Source organism: Oncorhynchus keta, chromosome 25 (assembly GCF_023373465.1).
Source record: "Oncorhynchus keta strain PuntledgeMale-10-30-2019 chromosome 25, Oket_V2, whole genome shotgun sequence".
Lineage (NCBI taxonomy): Eukaryota > Metazoa > Chordata > Actinopteri > Salmoniformes > Salmonidae > Oncorhynchus > Oncorhynchus keta.
In genome coordinates, this window is record NC_068445.1 from 18,135,756 (window position 1) to 18,152,224 (window position 16,469).

Below are 16,469 nucleotides of genomic sequence, written 5' to 3' on the forward strand. Positions count from 1 at the left end.
TTTGGCCTGTAATCGCTCTTTCAGAGTGACCCCTGGTTATGGTCCTGTATACCTACACAACATATACTACACACTCACTAGCACATATACTCTTACCATTGAGCGGGATCCTTGTCAATGGCCATTCGTCTTCAGTGCAAAGGACAAGAATACAGGCTAGGAAAAAAGGAGAAATACACAATGGTACATACGTTTCCTTCTGTTTATCAAGGGCCATTTTCAAGACCAGACATGTTACATTATATTTAAAAAAACAATACCTTGTGGTCTCCCATGCAGACATTAGGGCCCATTGTGTTGTAAACAACACTGCTCGCTCCATCATCTCTCTAAAATGAAGCACACAGCTGTTTAATAGGCCTGTAGAACATGGATCTATGGTAAATACATCAATTAATCCATGAAGTGTGGATGGCAGAGTGTTGCCAAGTGACTCACCCTGTGGATGATATCTTGGGCAGTGTGAGACATGAGAATGCGGTCACACCAGGAGGGGCAGCGAGTGTTCATGTACTGGGTGGGTTTAGTGTAGTCCTCACAGTATGGGTAACTGACAGACAGACACACAGCATGGCAGTGATAGTGTCAGCAGTAACACTCCTTAGGCATTGTAACAGGGATTGATCGTAATAGTACCAGGCCTGCCAGGGATGAGGCTTACCTGGGTGGAAACAGAATGTCTTCCTCTGTAATGACATCTTGAAAGGCTGAGATCTCCTTGTCATACTTCAGAATCTGAGGGATATAGAAGGATTAACAATTACTGGTGGTCTGAAAACATGGTATCTGCAAACCATAAAGATCTGCATAATGTGAATATTCAATTTCACCTAGAATTCACCATTACTTGAACAAAAATATTTAAAACGCAACATGCAACCATTTCAAATGTTTTACTGAGTTACAGTTCAGATAAGGAAATCAGTCAATTGATCTAAATTCATTAAACCCTAATCTATGGATTTCACATGACTGGGCAGGGGTGCAGCTATGGGTGGCCCTTGGAGGGCATATAGGCCCATCCACTTGGCAGCCAGGCCCACCCACTGGGGAGCCAGGCCCAGCCAATCAGAATGAGTTTTTACTCATAAAATGTTTTTTTTTACAGACAGAAATACTCCTCAGCATGAAGTCTACCATAACAGTTTTCATTAGGTTGAGTTCATTTCAATCCTGGCCACATGCCCACAGCTGGCAGCATCCAAGTGATTGGGTCGGGTGCAGCTGAACCCAACCCAATCATGCCCATGGTCAATTTAGTTTGACATTCGATATCCATATCAGGCTAGTTAGGGACCATCAGTACATTACACAATATACATGGGACAATATATTTTTTATGTCAATAGCTCCAAATTTCAACGGCTTAAAAACCTAAAACCAACTATAAATTGTCAAAGTTCATATACAAATATTGAAAGCATTTAATGAGACAACTAAAAGATGTGCAACATGAAAATATTGTCCCTTTTACATTGTGTAATTTATTGATTGTTCCCAACTAGCCCTAGAGATAGGCTACCGAATGTCAAACCAACTTTGCCACCGTTGCACACCAGCCGGCTGAAGCTAATTGGTGAAAGAAGTTGGCAAGCACTAGCTAGCCTAGGTGACTTCAAGACAAGACCTGGTTAGACTGTTTCAAGTTATCTAGAAGGGTGAGTGACTAACTGTGTACTGTTTTGACAGAGTGAATGTACACACTCTTGCCATGTGCAACCACACACACACATACACACGAGACACCCAAATTAAACCACCATCACAAGACGTGTGGCTTCAGTCATGGCTGCTGCATTTCTTAATGACAAGCCAAAAAATTAGGCCAAATCAGGAAGTTCAGCCCCCATTTAATGAAGTATTTTCTGTGGTTGTTTTGGGTTTAGAACTGGTAGGGACGGGAAAGGGAAATAGGCTCCCTAGTCAGTTGGATACAGAATGCATTCAACCGAAATGTGTCTTCCGCATTCAGCCCAACCCGTCCGAATCAGAGAAGTGGGTGGGTGGGGGTGGGGGGGTGCTGCCTTAAACGACATCCACGTCATTGGCGCCAAGGCATTAATGATTGCTGTCAAGGCAGCGAGTTGTAGCCCATGAGATTAATATGGGTGTGGTTGATGTGTACAGTAGATAATGTTCTCACCGCTCTGCCGTTGTCCTCTGTGAACACTGCCTGGTGCAGGTAGGCAAACATCTTGGTCTCAATATGGAGAAGAACCTTGAGATGGAGGACCAGGGGATAGAGTAAACCTCCGAATCTGAATAACAACAGGGAAACAGTAGGATGGAAGAAGTTGATGGGTGTGGAGACTCACCTTGTGGTCATTGTCCTTTTGCTCACAGATAATTTTTTCCACCTCATTACTGCTGTCCTTCTTCACTGTCTGCACCACTGCTGAAGTGGACAAGTTCTGGAACACACACACACTTCGGTCAACTAAAACTCAATAGTCATCTAACCATTAGTAAAGATTCTCGTGAAATTGTTAAGGAAGTGGGCCATGTAATAATACCTGGACCAGGCTAAGGGTGTCCAGGCGGAAGTTGAAATCCCCAAACAGGAAGAAGGGGAGTGGGGTGTAGCTGCTGTCTGATATCCTGGAAGGAAACGACAGTGGTATTAATCGAAGTGGGCTCAATGCAAAAGCCTTATATATCTCTCAAGTAGTTGCACTTGAGTTGTTCTCCAAAGCTGAGAATGGACAGGCCTACCTGTTGATGACATATCTCAGGGCCTTCTGGCGGTTGTCTGAGTAAATGGAGGGACTGGTGTTACAGGCAATGAGGTTGGAGGCATCGTGGAAGAGGTGTACGTTGACTAGGTCCAGACCCCTGCCGAGAGCACACACACACACACACACACACACACACACACACACACACACACACACACACACACACACACACACACACACACACACACACACACACACACACACACACACACACACACACACACACACACACACACACACACACACACACACACACACACACAAAGTGAGAAGTGGCAGGCAGATCTATGAAAAAACTAAATTATTGGGAAGATATTTGTTATTGCCTTCTATCAAATCTACACGTGTGTATGTGTGGGAACTGTTCAGTGGTAGTTATGAAGAGCTTACTTATTAGTGAGTGCACTCGACATCCATGCTAGTCCACAAAGAAACACATTTGTCTCCTGTGCCAAGCATTAACTCCTTTTCTGCTGCTGCCACCTGAACACAATTAATGTGCATACAACTGGCAGGCTGTGTTTACTTACAGGGTGACCTTGTAGCACTCTGCCCATGAACTCCTTTTGTCTAAGACCCGGTGGTAGTGACACAGGAGGGCAAATAGTAACTATTGTGCAGAGGAAACCAAGGGTGTTTGCTGAGCTTCAGCTTCAACCACTGCAGTAGCAGTGAGCAATGGGCTGACAGCAGGCTGTGACTGTTCGAGCAGCCTCTCTCTCTGTGGGTCCCTGTCTATTGATGAGCTGTGATAGTAGACAGTAGAGTAGAGTAATGTAGAGTAGAGTAGAGCACGTACTGGTTGTGAATGATCCACCGGGTCCTCATAAAGCCCTTCCTCGACCATTTGAACTGCAAAACACATCACACAACAGAAGCTATAACGATGAATGTTTTGTATGTGAAATGTTCAACAAATAGCACCATTTAACTAACTCATTGGAGGGCCATTCTGGTAATTATTGATTATTCAATACAATTTTTCTCATATCCCTGTCAGATTGGGCAGACTCCCCCTTCAGCCCCTATAGACCCATTTGTCCCAACACATCCCGGCCCACCCTGACCTCTCCCAGCCCACACACACACACTTACATCGGGCCAGAAATTCTTCAGGAATTTTTCTTTCTCCACTGTGGTTACTTCATCCAGGGAGCCTACATACTTGTTCTGTCCAGACACTGTTTTGAAATCCTTAACTGTGAGGGGGAGAGAGGCGTGGAAAGGTAAAATAGTGAGAAAACATGCAAACACTAATCAATAAAGTGACGTTCAGCTTATAACAGCACCGTATGTGATCAGAGAACCTATAATGAGGCCATTAGGCAGTGTTTGGTCACTGTGCACTGATCTGACTGGCGACACAGAACATGGCAGGCCTGGGATGTTAATGGCTCTTCCATAAGCCTTTTCTGAAGAGCTTTTTCCATGCCTAACGTGACTGGACTATGCAACAAGAAAATAATACATCCCACTTTCAATTCAGATTCACTGATATGTCTGGGCCAAAAGAGGTGTCCATCCCCCGGCGACATTCAAAAGATGATCAGACACATTGTATAAAAATACAGACAGGAATCTCCAGACTGACATACAAAATTGATCTTGCTTCCTCCTAAACTCTTTTGTGCCAAACTCTAATTATATTATAATCATGATATATTACAAAGGGCCAAGTTTGCACACCAGGACTGATGCAGATGTTCTGAAATTATCGCCATGTGCAGGGCCTGAATGGAAGTGATCCATCATAAGGTGATAACAAAATGTCATTAATCTTTTGTTATTCAAAGTCAATAATGATGTCATACAGATATGATTGTAATGTCCTTACCATTAAAATCATATTGGTAGATGTTTTTCAATGACTTATGGATGAAGTACATGCTTCCCAAGGCCTGTAAGGACAAATAATAAAATACAAGCTCATTTAAACAATCGCTGAGAATGGCAGTTTGCTGTATTGATGATAGTATAGTTTGATTTAAAGTTGCAATTTTATTATGTACATTAGCTAGTACAGTACAGGTTGACAGATTTTTTTCTTCCTGTTAGTGAATATAGAATGTCTGATTTTCCAATATTGCATCCTTCAAGAAATACCTTGTACAGTTCTCACTTATAGTTTGAATCCCTGCCAAATAGTTATTTCAAGTTTCAACGTTATCATTTCTTGCGAAACAGCTTCATTCACTTCGACATGCACAGGAGACATGCTAGACCATGTTGGTCTGACGCAGCACTCAGGCTTCAGTGGTAAAATACAGTCATAATGACTTAAAGAAACAACCCAATGTCTGAGTCATCCAACATGATCTGATTCTGATTCCATTATTATCATGAACCATCCCAATCTACAGTAGATCTAGTCTCCTGCCACACACACCCGGCCTTCAATCCTCCCCTTTTTTCAAGCAATTATATTATGCTCAACTCACTCTTCTCCACAGAAACATACAGTCTTACTGCAATAACATGTACGCAGTACACACTCAAACGGGCACACGCACATATACACACACGCAAGCACACAAACACACTTTAGCACCTAATCATCCCTGACATGGGCTGACAATTTTGATTGTACTAACTGCCTGCTTCAATGATCTGATTAATCAAACCCTGAGATCAATAAAGACAGAAAATTAAAACAATTTAAAAGGTATTAAGCAGTACGGCTGCTGACTGCCGCCTTGGCGGCTGCGACTCGGGGACGGAGAAGAATATGGCGGCACCCAGAGGGTCTCAGACCGCAAGAGAGATCTCTCCCTGAAGAGACCATTCATCTTCACTGCCAGAGCAATCCTCATTTAATGGGATGGAGCTGTCCCTACTCAACTAGCCCGGGTGACCAGCGATTAGGGATAGACCTGTCCATGTTATGTTGGGGGAGGAAGGGGGGTTAGCTGGGGGTTAGAGGAGAGAGAGGGGGTATGGACTAAACGGAGGGTCTCGAAAGTTCGATCTAACACCGACTAATTAAACTGAATCCCTTGGTTATAGCGGTTATTAAATTACATCACATTTTATTTTGCTTTGAGCATTAGATCAGTTTTGAAGAAAACATGGTGGCAGTTTTAAGAATGTTTACCGACCTAAGAAACATTGTATAATGTATTGTATATATAGTGAAGGTATCAGTAGCATTGGATGTTTTGGTTGTTGATATTCTTAAAACCATAAAACTGTTTTATGACTGTAAACGTCTGCTGTACCTTTTCTCAAAAACCTTAATGTCACACACACACACACACAGAAAGGTTCTCGTCCACATACTCTGCCAACCACCTATCTTCATCAATCAGGTTTGTGCACAGTTTAATAAAAAACTATCGACTTACAAGTGATTTTTTATCAAAACACCATTTGTACAGGGAATGCCTGCATGCCTGCCTCCCTCCTCACAGCCCCTTTGAACAGAGACCCCTCCCCCCTATCCCTCAGCCTCTCCTGGCCAGGGAGCTGATGATCCACAGCCAAAGAGAAACAAATTGAAAATCAATGTGGGTGGCACAGGAGAAATGAGAATGAGGCATTGGGGGCTGCAGCCCTCTTAGGGCAGGGGAGGAGGGGCGCAGACACCTCAGCACAGCGGAAACATAGTCCCAGCTGTCCGCCACTCCCCTCAGCCCTTATTTATTGTTTACAAATGGCCTGGGATCAATAGTTTTAATCTAGAGTTAAATTTATTGACTTTGGCCTGTCTCCCCACACCTGGCCATTGACTTTCCCCTCCACTTCACACACTCTTGAGTGTGGACAGATCCATTGACCCCCACTGTCAGGGCTCCAGTGTTAGGGTCTCACCTGGGTGGGGTTAGGGTTAATCACACTCTGCACGTGATAGGGATGGACCCTCCCAAGAATGGATTTATACAACAACTACTGTGTTGACCTGCCAGACCATTAGGAACCAGGCTCTACTATGACAGTTACAATGTGGCTCGGAATTAAAAAACGCTGGCAAACAGTCCTTATTTCAGGTACAGAGGCCATTGGAAAGGAGGCTGAAGATAGAGTTGGTCTGAGAGCTGGCAGTATGACAGGTGTGGAGATTGAGACAGCATCCATGACAGAGACAGCCTCCTACAGCTCTATAATGGCAGTTTAGTGCTGTACTGACGCACAGTCATATACTGTAGTTACATTTAGAGAGAGGTGGGGGTGCAGAGGATAGAGCCAAGACCAAGTGTATAAACCAGCCTTTAAACACATGGCCTCTGTGTGTACTCACACTTTGTAACTTTCAGAATATACAGTTCATCATACTATAACTTTGAGAAACATTCCCACCCACATACTGTCATGTTGCAATGAACTCTACAAAAGGATACAACAGTTAAGTGTGTTGGTTTTTCTATTCCTTTCACAGGTCAAATATACAAGCTCAGCATGTAACCCAAGGTCCTGCCTACACAAAGAGATCAAAACCAGACGGAGATCACAGACGGAGATCAAAACCAGACGGAGATCACAGACGGAGATCACACACAGAGATCAAAACCAGACGGAGATCACACACGGAGATCACACACGGAGATCAAAACCAGGGAAACATCCAACTGGGATTTAGGGAAAACCAGGGAATATATTGAAAGTTCCAGGAATTTTGCAACCCTAGGTCAAACTATACTGAACAGACACTGTATATAAAGGCAACAAGCAGCAATTTCAAAAATGTTACTGAGTTATAGATCATATAAGGACATTTAAATAAATTCATTAGACTCTAATCTATGGATTTCACATAACTGGGAATACTTACAGTGGGGCAAAAAAGTATTTAGTCAGCCACCAATTGTGTAAGTTCTCCCACTTACAAAGATGAGAGAGGCCTGTAATTTTCATCATAGGTACACTTCAACTATGACAGACAAAATTAGGGAAAAAAATCCAGAAAATCACATTGTAGGATTTTTAATGAATTTATTTGCAAATTATGGTGGAAAATAAGTATTTGGTCAATAACAAAACTTTATCTCAATACTTTGTTATATACCCTTTGTTGACAGAGGTCAAACGTTTTCTGTAAGTCTGAAAATCCTACAATGTGATTTTTGGGATTTTTTCCCCCTAATTTTTCTGGATTTTTTTTCTCATTTTGTCTGTCATAGTTGTGTACCTATGATGAAAATTACAGGACTCACTCATCTTTTTAAGTGGGAGAACTTGCACAATTGGTGGCTGACTAAATACTTTTTTGCCCCACTGTATATGCATCTGCTGGTCAAAGATAACTTGTAAAAAAAAGGCAGGGACGTGGATCTGAAAACCAGTCAGTATTTGGTGTGACCACCATTTGCCTCAAGCAGCGCGACACACATCCTTTGCATAGAGTTGATCAGGCTGTTGATTGTGGCCTGTGGAATGTTGTCCCACTCCTCTTCAATGGCTGTGCAAAGTAGGCCAAGTAGGCTACTGTGACTTTTTGGTCATAATGTAGGCCTACCAGAGCGGCCCATCATAAAAAACAATGGAGAAAATGCATCCCATAACATTTGAACATGGAACTAGCTGTTATATCATTCAGCATTCAGTAGTATCCAATTTGTGGTGAATGTAAGCCTACATTCCCATTACACTTTAAAAAAAAACATACAGGGCTTGATATTAAAGTGTTTATCCACTTGTCCTTCAGACAAGGAGATGACTGAAAATGTTATTGTGTTGTTTGATGCAAGAAACCACTTTACCAAATAAAATACCATTACTACAGAGAATCAGACAAATTATGCTGCCATCTGCCCATTGGCTACAACACTGCCCCTTTAAGACAAAAAAAAGCAATTTATCTGACTTTTCAAAGATGTCTAGAAATGTATACGTTTTGTGCTCTTGTAGAACACAATCACTCCCCTATTGCTGACTACAAATGATCTAGAACTGGGCTAATAACTCACTAACAAGCAAAGGATATGAAAAAAATGTGCACACGTGGCTACATGCAGCTCTCGCTTTAATCTCAAAACAAGCTCATCTACTCATGACCGCTCATGCTGAAAACAAAGTCCAGTTCAAAGTAAATGGCACAGATCCATATTTTGCAATGGTCTATTTGCATATAGGTCTACTGCAGCTCTGATTGTTTATGCCGCATTGTCTGTGTAGAGTATGAGCTGAGTAGTGCGTGTCAATGCAATAGAATCCAACTCTGATGTGTTCTGCCTACAACAAAATCTCTTGCAATGTTCATTTTGTTTTGGTATGTTGCATTGAAAGTGGCTAATATTGAGTTGATTCGATCACAATTGCCACAGTAAAGGGAAACGTTAACAGTGTTAACAGGAAAAACTCTAGAACAATGGTCACTAAACTTTCCTGAGTCAAGCTCCCTTGGAGTCAAAATTCAAGCCGAGATTGTAGTAGCCGGGCTGGCAAAACACTGGATCACTGCTACTCTAACATATGTGATGCATGCAAGGCCCTCTCCCGCCCTCTGTTCGGTAAATCCGACCATGACTACATTTTGCTTCTCCACTCCTATAGGCAGAAACTTAAACAGGATGTACCCGTGACGAGGACCATTCAACACTGGTCTGACCAATCGGAATCCACGCTTCAAAATTGTTTTGATCACGCGGACTGGGACATGTTCCGGGTAGCCTCAGAGAATAATATAGATTTATACGCCGATTCAGTGAGTAAGTTTATACGGAAATGCATAGGAGATGCTGTTCCCACTGTGACTATTAAAACATACCCTATCCAAAAACCGTGGATTGATGGCGAACAACCGTATTTAACCATGGAAAGATGACCGGGAATATGGCCGAATACAAACAGTGTAGTTATTCCCACCGCAAGGCAATCAAACAAGTGAAACGTCAGTATAAGGACAAAGTGGAGTCGCAATTCAACGGGTCAGACAAGAGACGTATGTGGCCGGGTCTACAGGCAATCACGGACACCAAAAAGAAAACCACCCACGTCACAGTCACCGACATCTTGCTTCCAGACAAACTGAACACTTTCTTTGCCTGCTATGAGGTTAATACAGTGCCACAGACGAGGCCCTCTAACAAGGACTGCCCCCCCCCCTCCGACGCGAGTAAGACATTTAAACGGCACAGACGGCATCCTTAGCTGTGTCCTTAGAGCATGCGCAAACCTGCTGGCTGGTGTGTTTACGGACATATTCAATCTCTCCCTATCCCAGTCTGCTGTCCCCAAATGCTTCCTGTACCCAAGAAGGCAAAGGTAACTGAACTGAATGACAGCACTGACATCTGTCATCATGAAGTGCTTTGAGAGACTAGCCAAGGATCATATCACAGCCACCTTACCTGTCACCCTAGACCCACTGCAATAAGCATACGGCCCCAATAGGTGCACAGATGATGCAATCGCCATCACACTGCACACTGCCCTATCCCATCTGGACAAGAGGAATACCTATGTAAGAATGCTGTTCATTGACTACAGCTCAGCATTCAACACCATAGTACCCTCCAAGCTCATCATTAAGCTTGATGCTCTGGGTCTCAACCCCGCCCTGTGCGATTGGGTCCTGGACATCCTGACAGGCCTCCCCCAGGTGGTGATGGTAGGAAACAACATCTCCACTTCGCTAATCCTCAACACTGGGGCCCCACAAGGGTGCGTGCTCAGCCCCCTCCTGTACTCTCTGTTCACCCATGACCGCGTGGCCATGCACGCCTCAAACTCGATCATCAGGTATGCAGACGACACAACAGTAATAAGCTTGAACACCAACAACGATGAGACAGCCTATAGGGAGGAAGTGAGGGCACTCAGAGTGTAGTGTCAGGAAAACAACCTCTCACTCAATGTCAACAAAACAAAGGAGATGATCATGGACTTCAGGAAACAGCAGAGGGAGCACCCCCCTATCCACATCAACGGGACAGCCGTGGAGAAGGTGGGAAGTTTCAAGTTCCTTGGCGTACACATCACGGACAAACTGAAATGGTCCACCCACACAGACAGTGTGGTGAAGAAGGCGCAACAGCACCTCTTCAAACTCAGGAGGCTGAAGAATTGTGGCTTGTCACCTAAAACCCTCACAAACTTCTACAGATGCACAATTGAGAGCATCCTGTCAGGCTGTATTACAGCAGGAAGGCCAAAAAGATCATCAAGGACAACAACCACCTGAGCCACTGTCTGTTCACCCCACTACCATCCAGAAGATGAGGTCAGTAGAGTTGCATCAAAGCTGGGAGAAAGAAGCTATTTTTCAGTTTCTATCTCAAGGGCACCAGACTGTTAAACAGCCATCACTAACACGCAGAGGCTGCTACCTACGGTTGAAGTCGGAAGTTTACATACACTTAGGATGGAGGCATTAAAACTCATTTTTCAACCACTCCACAAATTTCTTGTTAGTTAATGAACTATAGTTTTGGCAAGTCGGTTAGGACAAGTCGGTTACTTGCATGACAAGTAATTTTTCCAACAATTGTTTACAGAGATTATTTCACAAGTTGACATACACCTTCAATCTCAGTGCCTCTTTGCTTGACATCATGGGAAAATCATAAGAAATAAAATGTTAGACCTCCGCTAGTCTGGTTCATCCTTGGGAGCAATTACCAAACGCCTGAAGGTACCACGTTCATCTGTACAAACAATAGTACGCAAGTATAAACACCATGGGACCACGCAGCCGTCATACCGCTCAGGAAGGAGATGCGTTCTGTCTCCTAGAGATGAGCTTACTTTGATGCAAAAAGTGCCAATCAATCCCAGAACAACAGCAAAGGACCTTGTGAAGATGCTGGAGGAAACAGGTACAAAAGTATCTATATCCACAGTAAACGAGTCCTATATCAACAAAACCTGAAAGGCTCCAAAACCGCCATAAAAAAGCCAGGCTATGCTTTGCAACTGCACATGGGGACAAAGATCGTACTTTTTGGAGAAATGTCCTATGGTCTGATGAAACAAAAATAGAATTGTTTGGCCTAATGACCATCGTTATGTTTGGAGGAAAAAGGGGAAGGCTTGCAAGCCGAAGAACATCCCAACCGTGAAGCACGGGGTGGCAGCATCATGTTGTGGGGGTGCTTTGCTGCAGGAGGGACTGGTGCACTTCACAAAGGAAGGAAAATTATGAGGAAGGAAAATTATGTGGATATATGTAACATATATAATATATAATAATGTAATATACTAACTGTACTAACTATTACTCTTGTTACAAATATGAAATGGTATTACATTTGGTGAAGAGCACATTCATCACCTGCACATCTATGACTCCAGTATTTTATAATTACTTCGCCACCATGGCCTATTTATTGCCTTTACCTCCCTTATCTTACCTAATTTGCACACAATGTATATGACCTATTTTACTGTATTGCCTGTCTGTTTGTTTATTCCATGTGTAACTCTGTGTTGTTGTATGTGTCGAACTGTATGTGTCGAACTTTACTTTATCTTGGCCAGGTCGCAGTTGTAAATGCGAGCTTGTTCTCAACTAGCCTACCTGGTTAAATAAAGGTGAAAAAAAGAGGACATTATGACTTGTTTAGGACTTGAAACTCAAAGTTAAAGACTTGAGACTTGACGGTCTTGACTTGAGTGCTAAAGACTTGAGACTTACTTGTGACTTGTAAAACAATGACTTGGTCCCACCTCTGCTTTCTGCACATGTCACGGTCAGTGTGAATCGGAGTGACTTGATACAACGCTGGCCAAACAAGATGTAGCTACAAACAAAACGGAGTTAAATGATTCCAGTCTGCCGTGAAGCATTTATCCATGTATATGGGTACGAGTCTAGCTACATTTTCAGATAAAAGTTTCTAATTTTGTCAGTAATGCATTTTTATTGCAAGTTAAAGTGTACTGTTATTTAGCTACCGAATGTTAGCTTACTGGCTCGCGAGTTAACGTTACATGTATGATCTGTGTAGTAATATTATTGAAATCAGAAATCTATTTGCATTGCTAGTTATAGCCCAATGTTAGCTAGCTAACATTGAACCTAGTTTGTTAGCTTTAGCTACCTGCAGATTCATACTACACCTATTTTTCATTTTTATTTTTATTTTAGTTCACCTTTATTTAACCAGGTAGGCTAGTTGAGAACAAGTTCTCATTTGCAACTGCGATCTGGCCAAGATAAAGCATAGCAGTGTGAACAGACAACACAGAGTTACACATGGAGTAAACAATTAACAAGTCAATAACACAGTAGAAAAAAAGAGAGTCTATATACATTGTGTGCAAAAGGCATGAGGAGGTAGGCGCATAATTACAATTTTGCAGATTAACACTGGAGTGATAAATGATCAGATGGTCATGTACAGGTAGAGATATTGGTGTGCAAAAGAGCAGAAAAGTACATCAATAAAAACAGTATGGGGATGAGGTAGGTCAAATTGGGTGGGCTATTTATGACAATGTTTGTATTGGTAGTAGTACGAGTTGGGATTGTGCCGGTTCATTGTTTAGCTAGCTACATGTCTAAACTAAATACTCCACTTCGTCCGGATTATTACACTACCCATCAAATTAGCCAGGTGTGATTATGGCCATCTATTGCATTTTATGAACATGTATTCATGTCTAGACAATAGTGACCCATCCACTTAGCTAGATGTGGCTGGGGGGTGGTTATAGCATTTCCTTCACACGACCCATCAATTTAGACAAGTGTGTCGGGTAATAATCTAATAATTATAAAATATGTATCAAATATTTTGATCTGGACACTTTCTTATTTTGATATTGCTATTATGCAAGTAACCATCTCAGTGTACCGTTTACACCATCTGTATCCTGTGCAATGTGACAAATAAACTTACATTTTATTGACATAGTATGTGTTTACCAGATGGCCTCACATGTAAATCCTAAAGAGATGGGTGGGGCTAAGGCTTAAGAGGGTGTGAACGATGCGGAATGGGTGTAGACAAAGAAGAGCTCTCCTGTAGGTGTACCAAAACATTCAAGGGACATTTTCTAAAAAGTGGGGTTACAAGTTGATCAACTTCCAAAGCAGAATTACTTTCCCATTGTTTCTCAACTGCCGTGTATGGCATACCATTTTCTAGCTCGGCATCTCTACATTTATCCAATGTAAAATTTGAGAAATTAAGCTTTTTGTGCGTATGGAACATTTCCCGGGACCTTTTATTTTTGCTCATGAAACATGAGACCAACACTACATGTTGCATTTACATTTTTGTTTAGTCACCCTAGTTTCAATGGTCAAATAAACTGCGAGAGCCTAAGTCGATGATAAACCTGAGCTTTCCGGTGGGTTAGGGTCCACCACCATTGACTGCCTTCATGTTGTTGAAGCTTGGTCCTCAGATTATACTATTGAGAAAAGCAGATATTTATATATTTAATGACAAGCTTTTTGTAAAATAAATATGGCTACCCTGTCTATGTAATGAAACAACAATGTAAAGCCTCACCCTATGATCATGTTTAAAATACTCATATCATGTTCAACAAGGTGAGTATCAGGTGTGCTTGAAAAGAAATGTCAAATTATTTAAGACCTTTACAGAACGGATGTCCTGAAGATAGCATTTTGCTTTGGCAAGCATAGAATGCATATTGATATTCTAATATGCAATATTCCCTCTGTTTCTCAGTCTAAAAATAAACAACAGGGCATTTATAAAGGGCCTCTGGCCCTCAGTAGAGCAGTAGTATGGAGCAGGGCCCCACCTTGTGGTCACAGAGGTACACTGCTGTCTGAACAATAATTTGACTGTCTTAGGAGATACAAGCTCTTCTGAAGGCTGGCACACATTCCACTGAATATGGATCTAGCATTCATCTACTGATCGTTCACCGCACTGTGTTTTAGGGATCACCCGCTGTAGATGTCTGACAGCCTCATTTTCACACGATTATACATGTAAAACTCAGATCACAAATTATGTTCAGAGGTGCTAAGTAATCTCGGCCAGCAAATGCTATTAGTGTGTCTGAGACCTAAAGACAAAGACACCAATGGTAACTCGTGTAAGGATTTACACAACATGTCATTGCTTTACCTAGGCCTCATGTCCATCAAGCTCCACTGCATTACTATATCGATGTTCATGTCAAACAACTGAAATTGGTGTAACCCTAGACCAAGCATGGTGGTTACAATTCAACTTCAGTCGGTTGATCACTGTAGAACTTACAGTGAAGCTGTCCACGTTCTTGAAGTGGTTGTCCACATAGGTGCAGACCCTGTCAAAGTCCCTCATCTCCTCATTGGACTCAATGTTACTGAAGACCAGAGGAGAGAAGAATAGGCTGAACATATTGCTGCATACAATATCACAGTATCATTACTTTTTAGGGACTTGGTTGTCTGGTGGGAGGTGTGGACAGTAGATGTCTGAGGTTATGATAACATCATATAGTCTTTCACACAGATTTAATAAAAATGTTCACAGTTAAAATCCCTTCTGGCACATCACCTGCCAGATAAATTATGATTGTTATACTGCTGATCAGATAATATAGTCAGAAAACAATAATGAGTCTAGGCAGCATTTATGAATAATTTGGCACATGAACCATGGAGTTTGGCACAGTGATGTGAGTGATATCTTACCAAAAGAAGTTCTCTGCATGGCCCATGTTGACCATGTAGTCCTTCCCTCCAACCTCCTGGAAATGCAGGGCAATGAAGCGTGGTTTGTGACTCTGGACTGTCTGTGAAAAAACAGAGACATCAGACAGGTTGTCAATCTACCACAATCATGTGCCATAATCGTGGTAAGTGTGGGGCTAGCTACTGAATTCTGGTAAGTAAATATTATTTCTTAAGATTACTTTTACAACTTTGGACTTCTACGAGGCATAATGTGTTGGCTAAATAGTAGAAAGTGTCTTTTCCACCTCTTTGGGAATGGAGCCAGTATCTGATGACTGATATTGAAAAGCTTGAGTAGCAAGGACAGTTTATAATGCCCATATCTGGTCAAAGTCCACCATTCAGGAGTGCTCATGGTTTGGTCACAGAATGAGTGAGTGACTTAAGGTGTTTGCATTTGAACAGTAAAACAGCTGACCTACATAGTAACAATAAGGAAGAGTCACAGAGATATTTGTTTTACTTGAGGATCCATTCTATAGTGGACACCTGAGAGGGATCCAAACTCACCCCAAAGAATTCTCGCATCCAGTCACTCTCAATCTCACCCACCTGTTGGTTTAAAAACATACATTTTTTAAATTCACACATGGTTTCTACCACTTAGCCTACAGCCAAATATAATAACTGAACAGTTGAGAGATACAACACAAAGGGCATAAACATAATGGTTTAAATGAGATCCCGGAAGTTATCATGTCAACCCAGGTGTACCAATCAACCTGACCAGGCACCTTTCCTCTCCACTGACCATGTTTAATAATATATTAGCATTTGACAGTGGAGGATATAAAACATGCAGAAAGGTGGATAAACACAACACAGTCTTGTCAAACATTTTGGTGGGAAATACAGTAAGGTTTAGGCAGACACCCACCATGATTGACCAAACAGGTAAGATTACATGTTGAACACTTAACTGATGCAATACACAATGTTAATGCGAGATTAAACTAGCTATTTGTCCTTCCATTTTGTTTCACCTCTTAAATGTGAAGTCCCCATATTTGGTGACCCTATTAGATTTTTAAAAATTCAATTCAGTCTGGTATGAGAACAGTAGCCCCTATCTGCAAAAGCAGGGTTTATGCGGAAAGCTGAGTGTCTTGGTTATTGATATGTGCCTTAATCTTTGATATGATTTACTGCCATAT

General features: G+C 42.0%; 1 protein-coding gene across 1 annotated transcript in view; it reads right to left on the reverse strand.

Annotated features, from left to right (window-relative positions):
• LOC118358339 (inositol polyphosphate-5-phosphatase A-like) overlaps positions 1–16,469 on the reverse strand; it is a 44,868-nt gene that overhangs the window by 7,266 nt on the left and 21,133 nt on the right. Inside the window, exons 2-15 of the mRNA XM_035736056.2 lie at positions 15,826–15,867; positions 15,274–15,374; positions 14,855–14,942; positions 4,570–4,633; positions 3,831–3,934; positions 3,535–3,587; positions 2,713–2,832; positions 2,514–2,598; positions 2,316–2,411; positions 2,144–2,218; positions 662–735; positions 439–550; positions 261–329; positions 97–156 (exon numbers count right to left, since the gene is read on the reverse strand). Of these exons, the coding sequence (XP_035591949.1) occupies positions 115–156; positions 261–329; positions 439–550; positions 662–735; positions 2,144–2,218; positions 2,316–2,411; positions 2,514–2,598; positions 2,713–2,832; positions 3,535–3,587; positions 3,831–3,934; positions 4,570–4,633; positions 14,855–14,942; positions 15,274–15,374; positions 15,826–15,867 (1,125 nt within the window). The 3' untranslated portion in view covers positions 97–114. The remainder of the gene's footprint in view (positions 1–96; positions 157–260; positions 330–438; positions 551–661; positions 736–2,143; positions 2,219–2,315; positions 2,412–2,513; positions 2,599–2,712; positions 2,833–3,534; positions 3,588–3,830; positions 3,935–4,569; positions 4,634–14,854; positions 14,943–15,273; positions 15,375–15,825; positions 15,868–16,469) is intronic.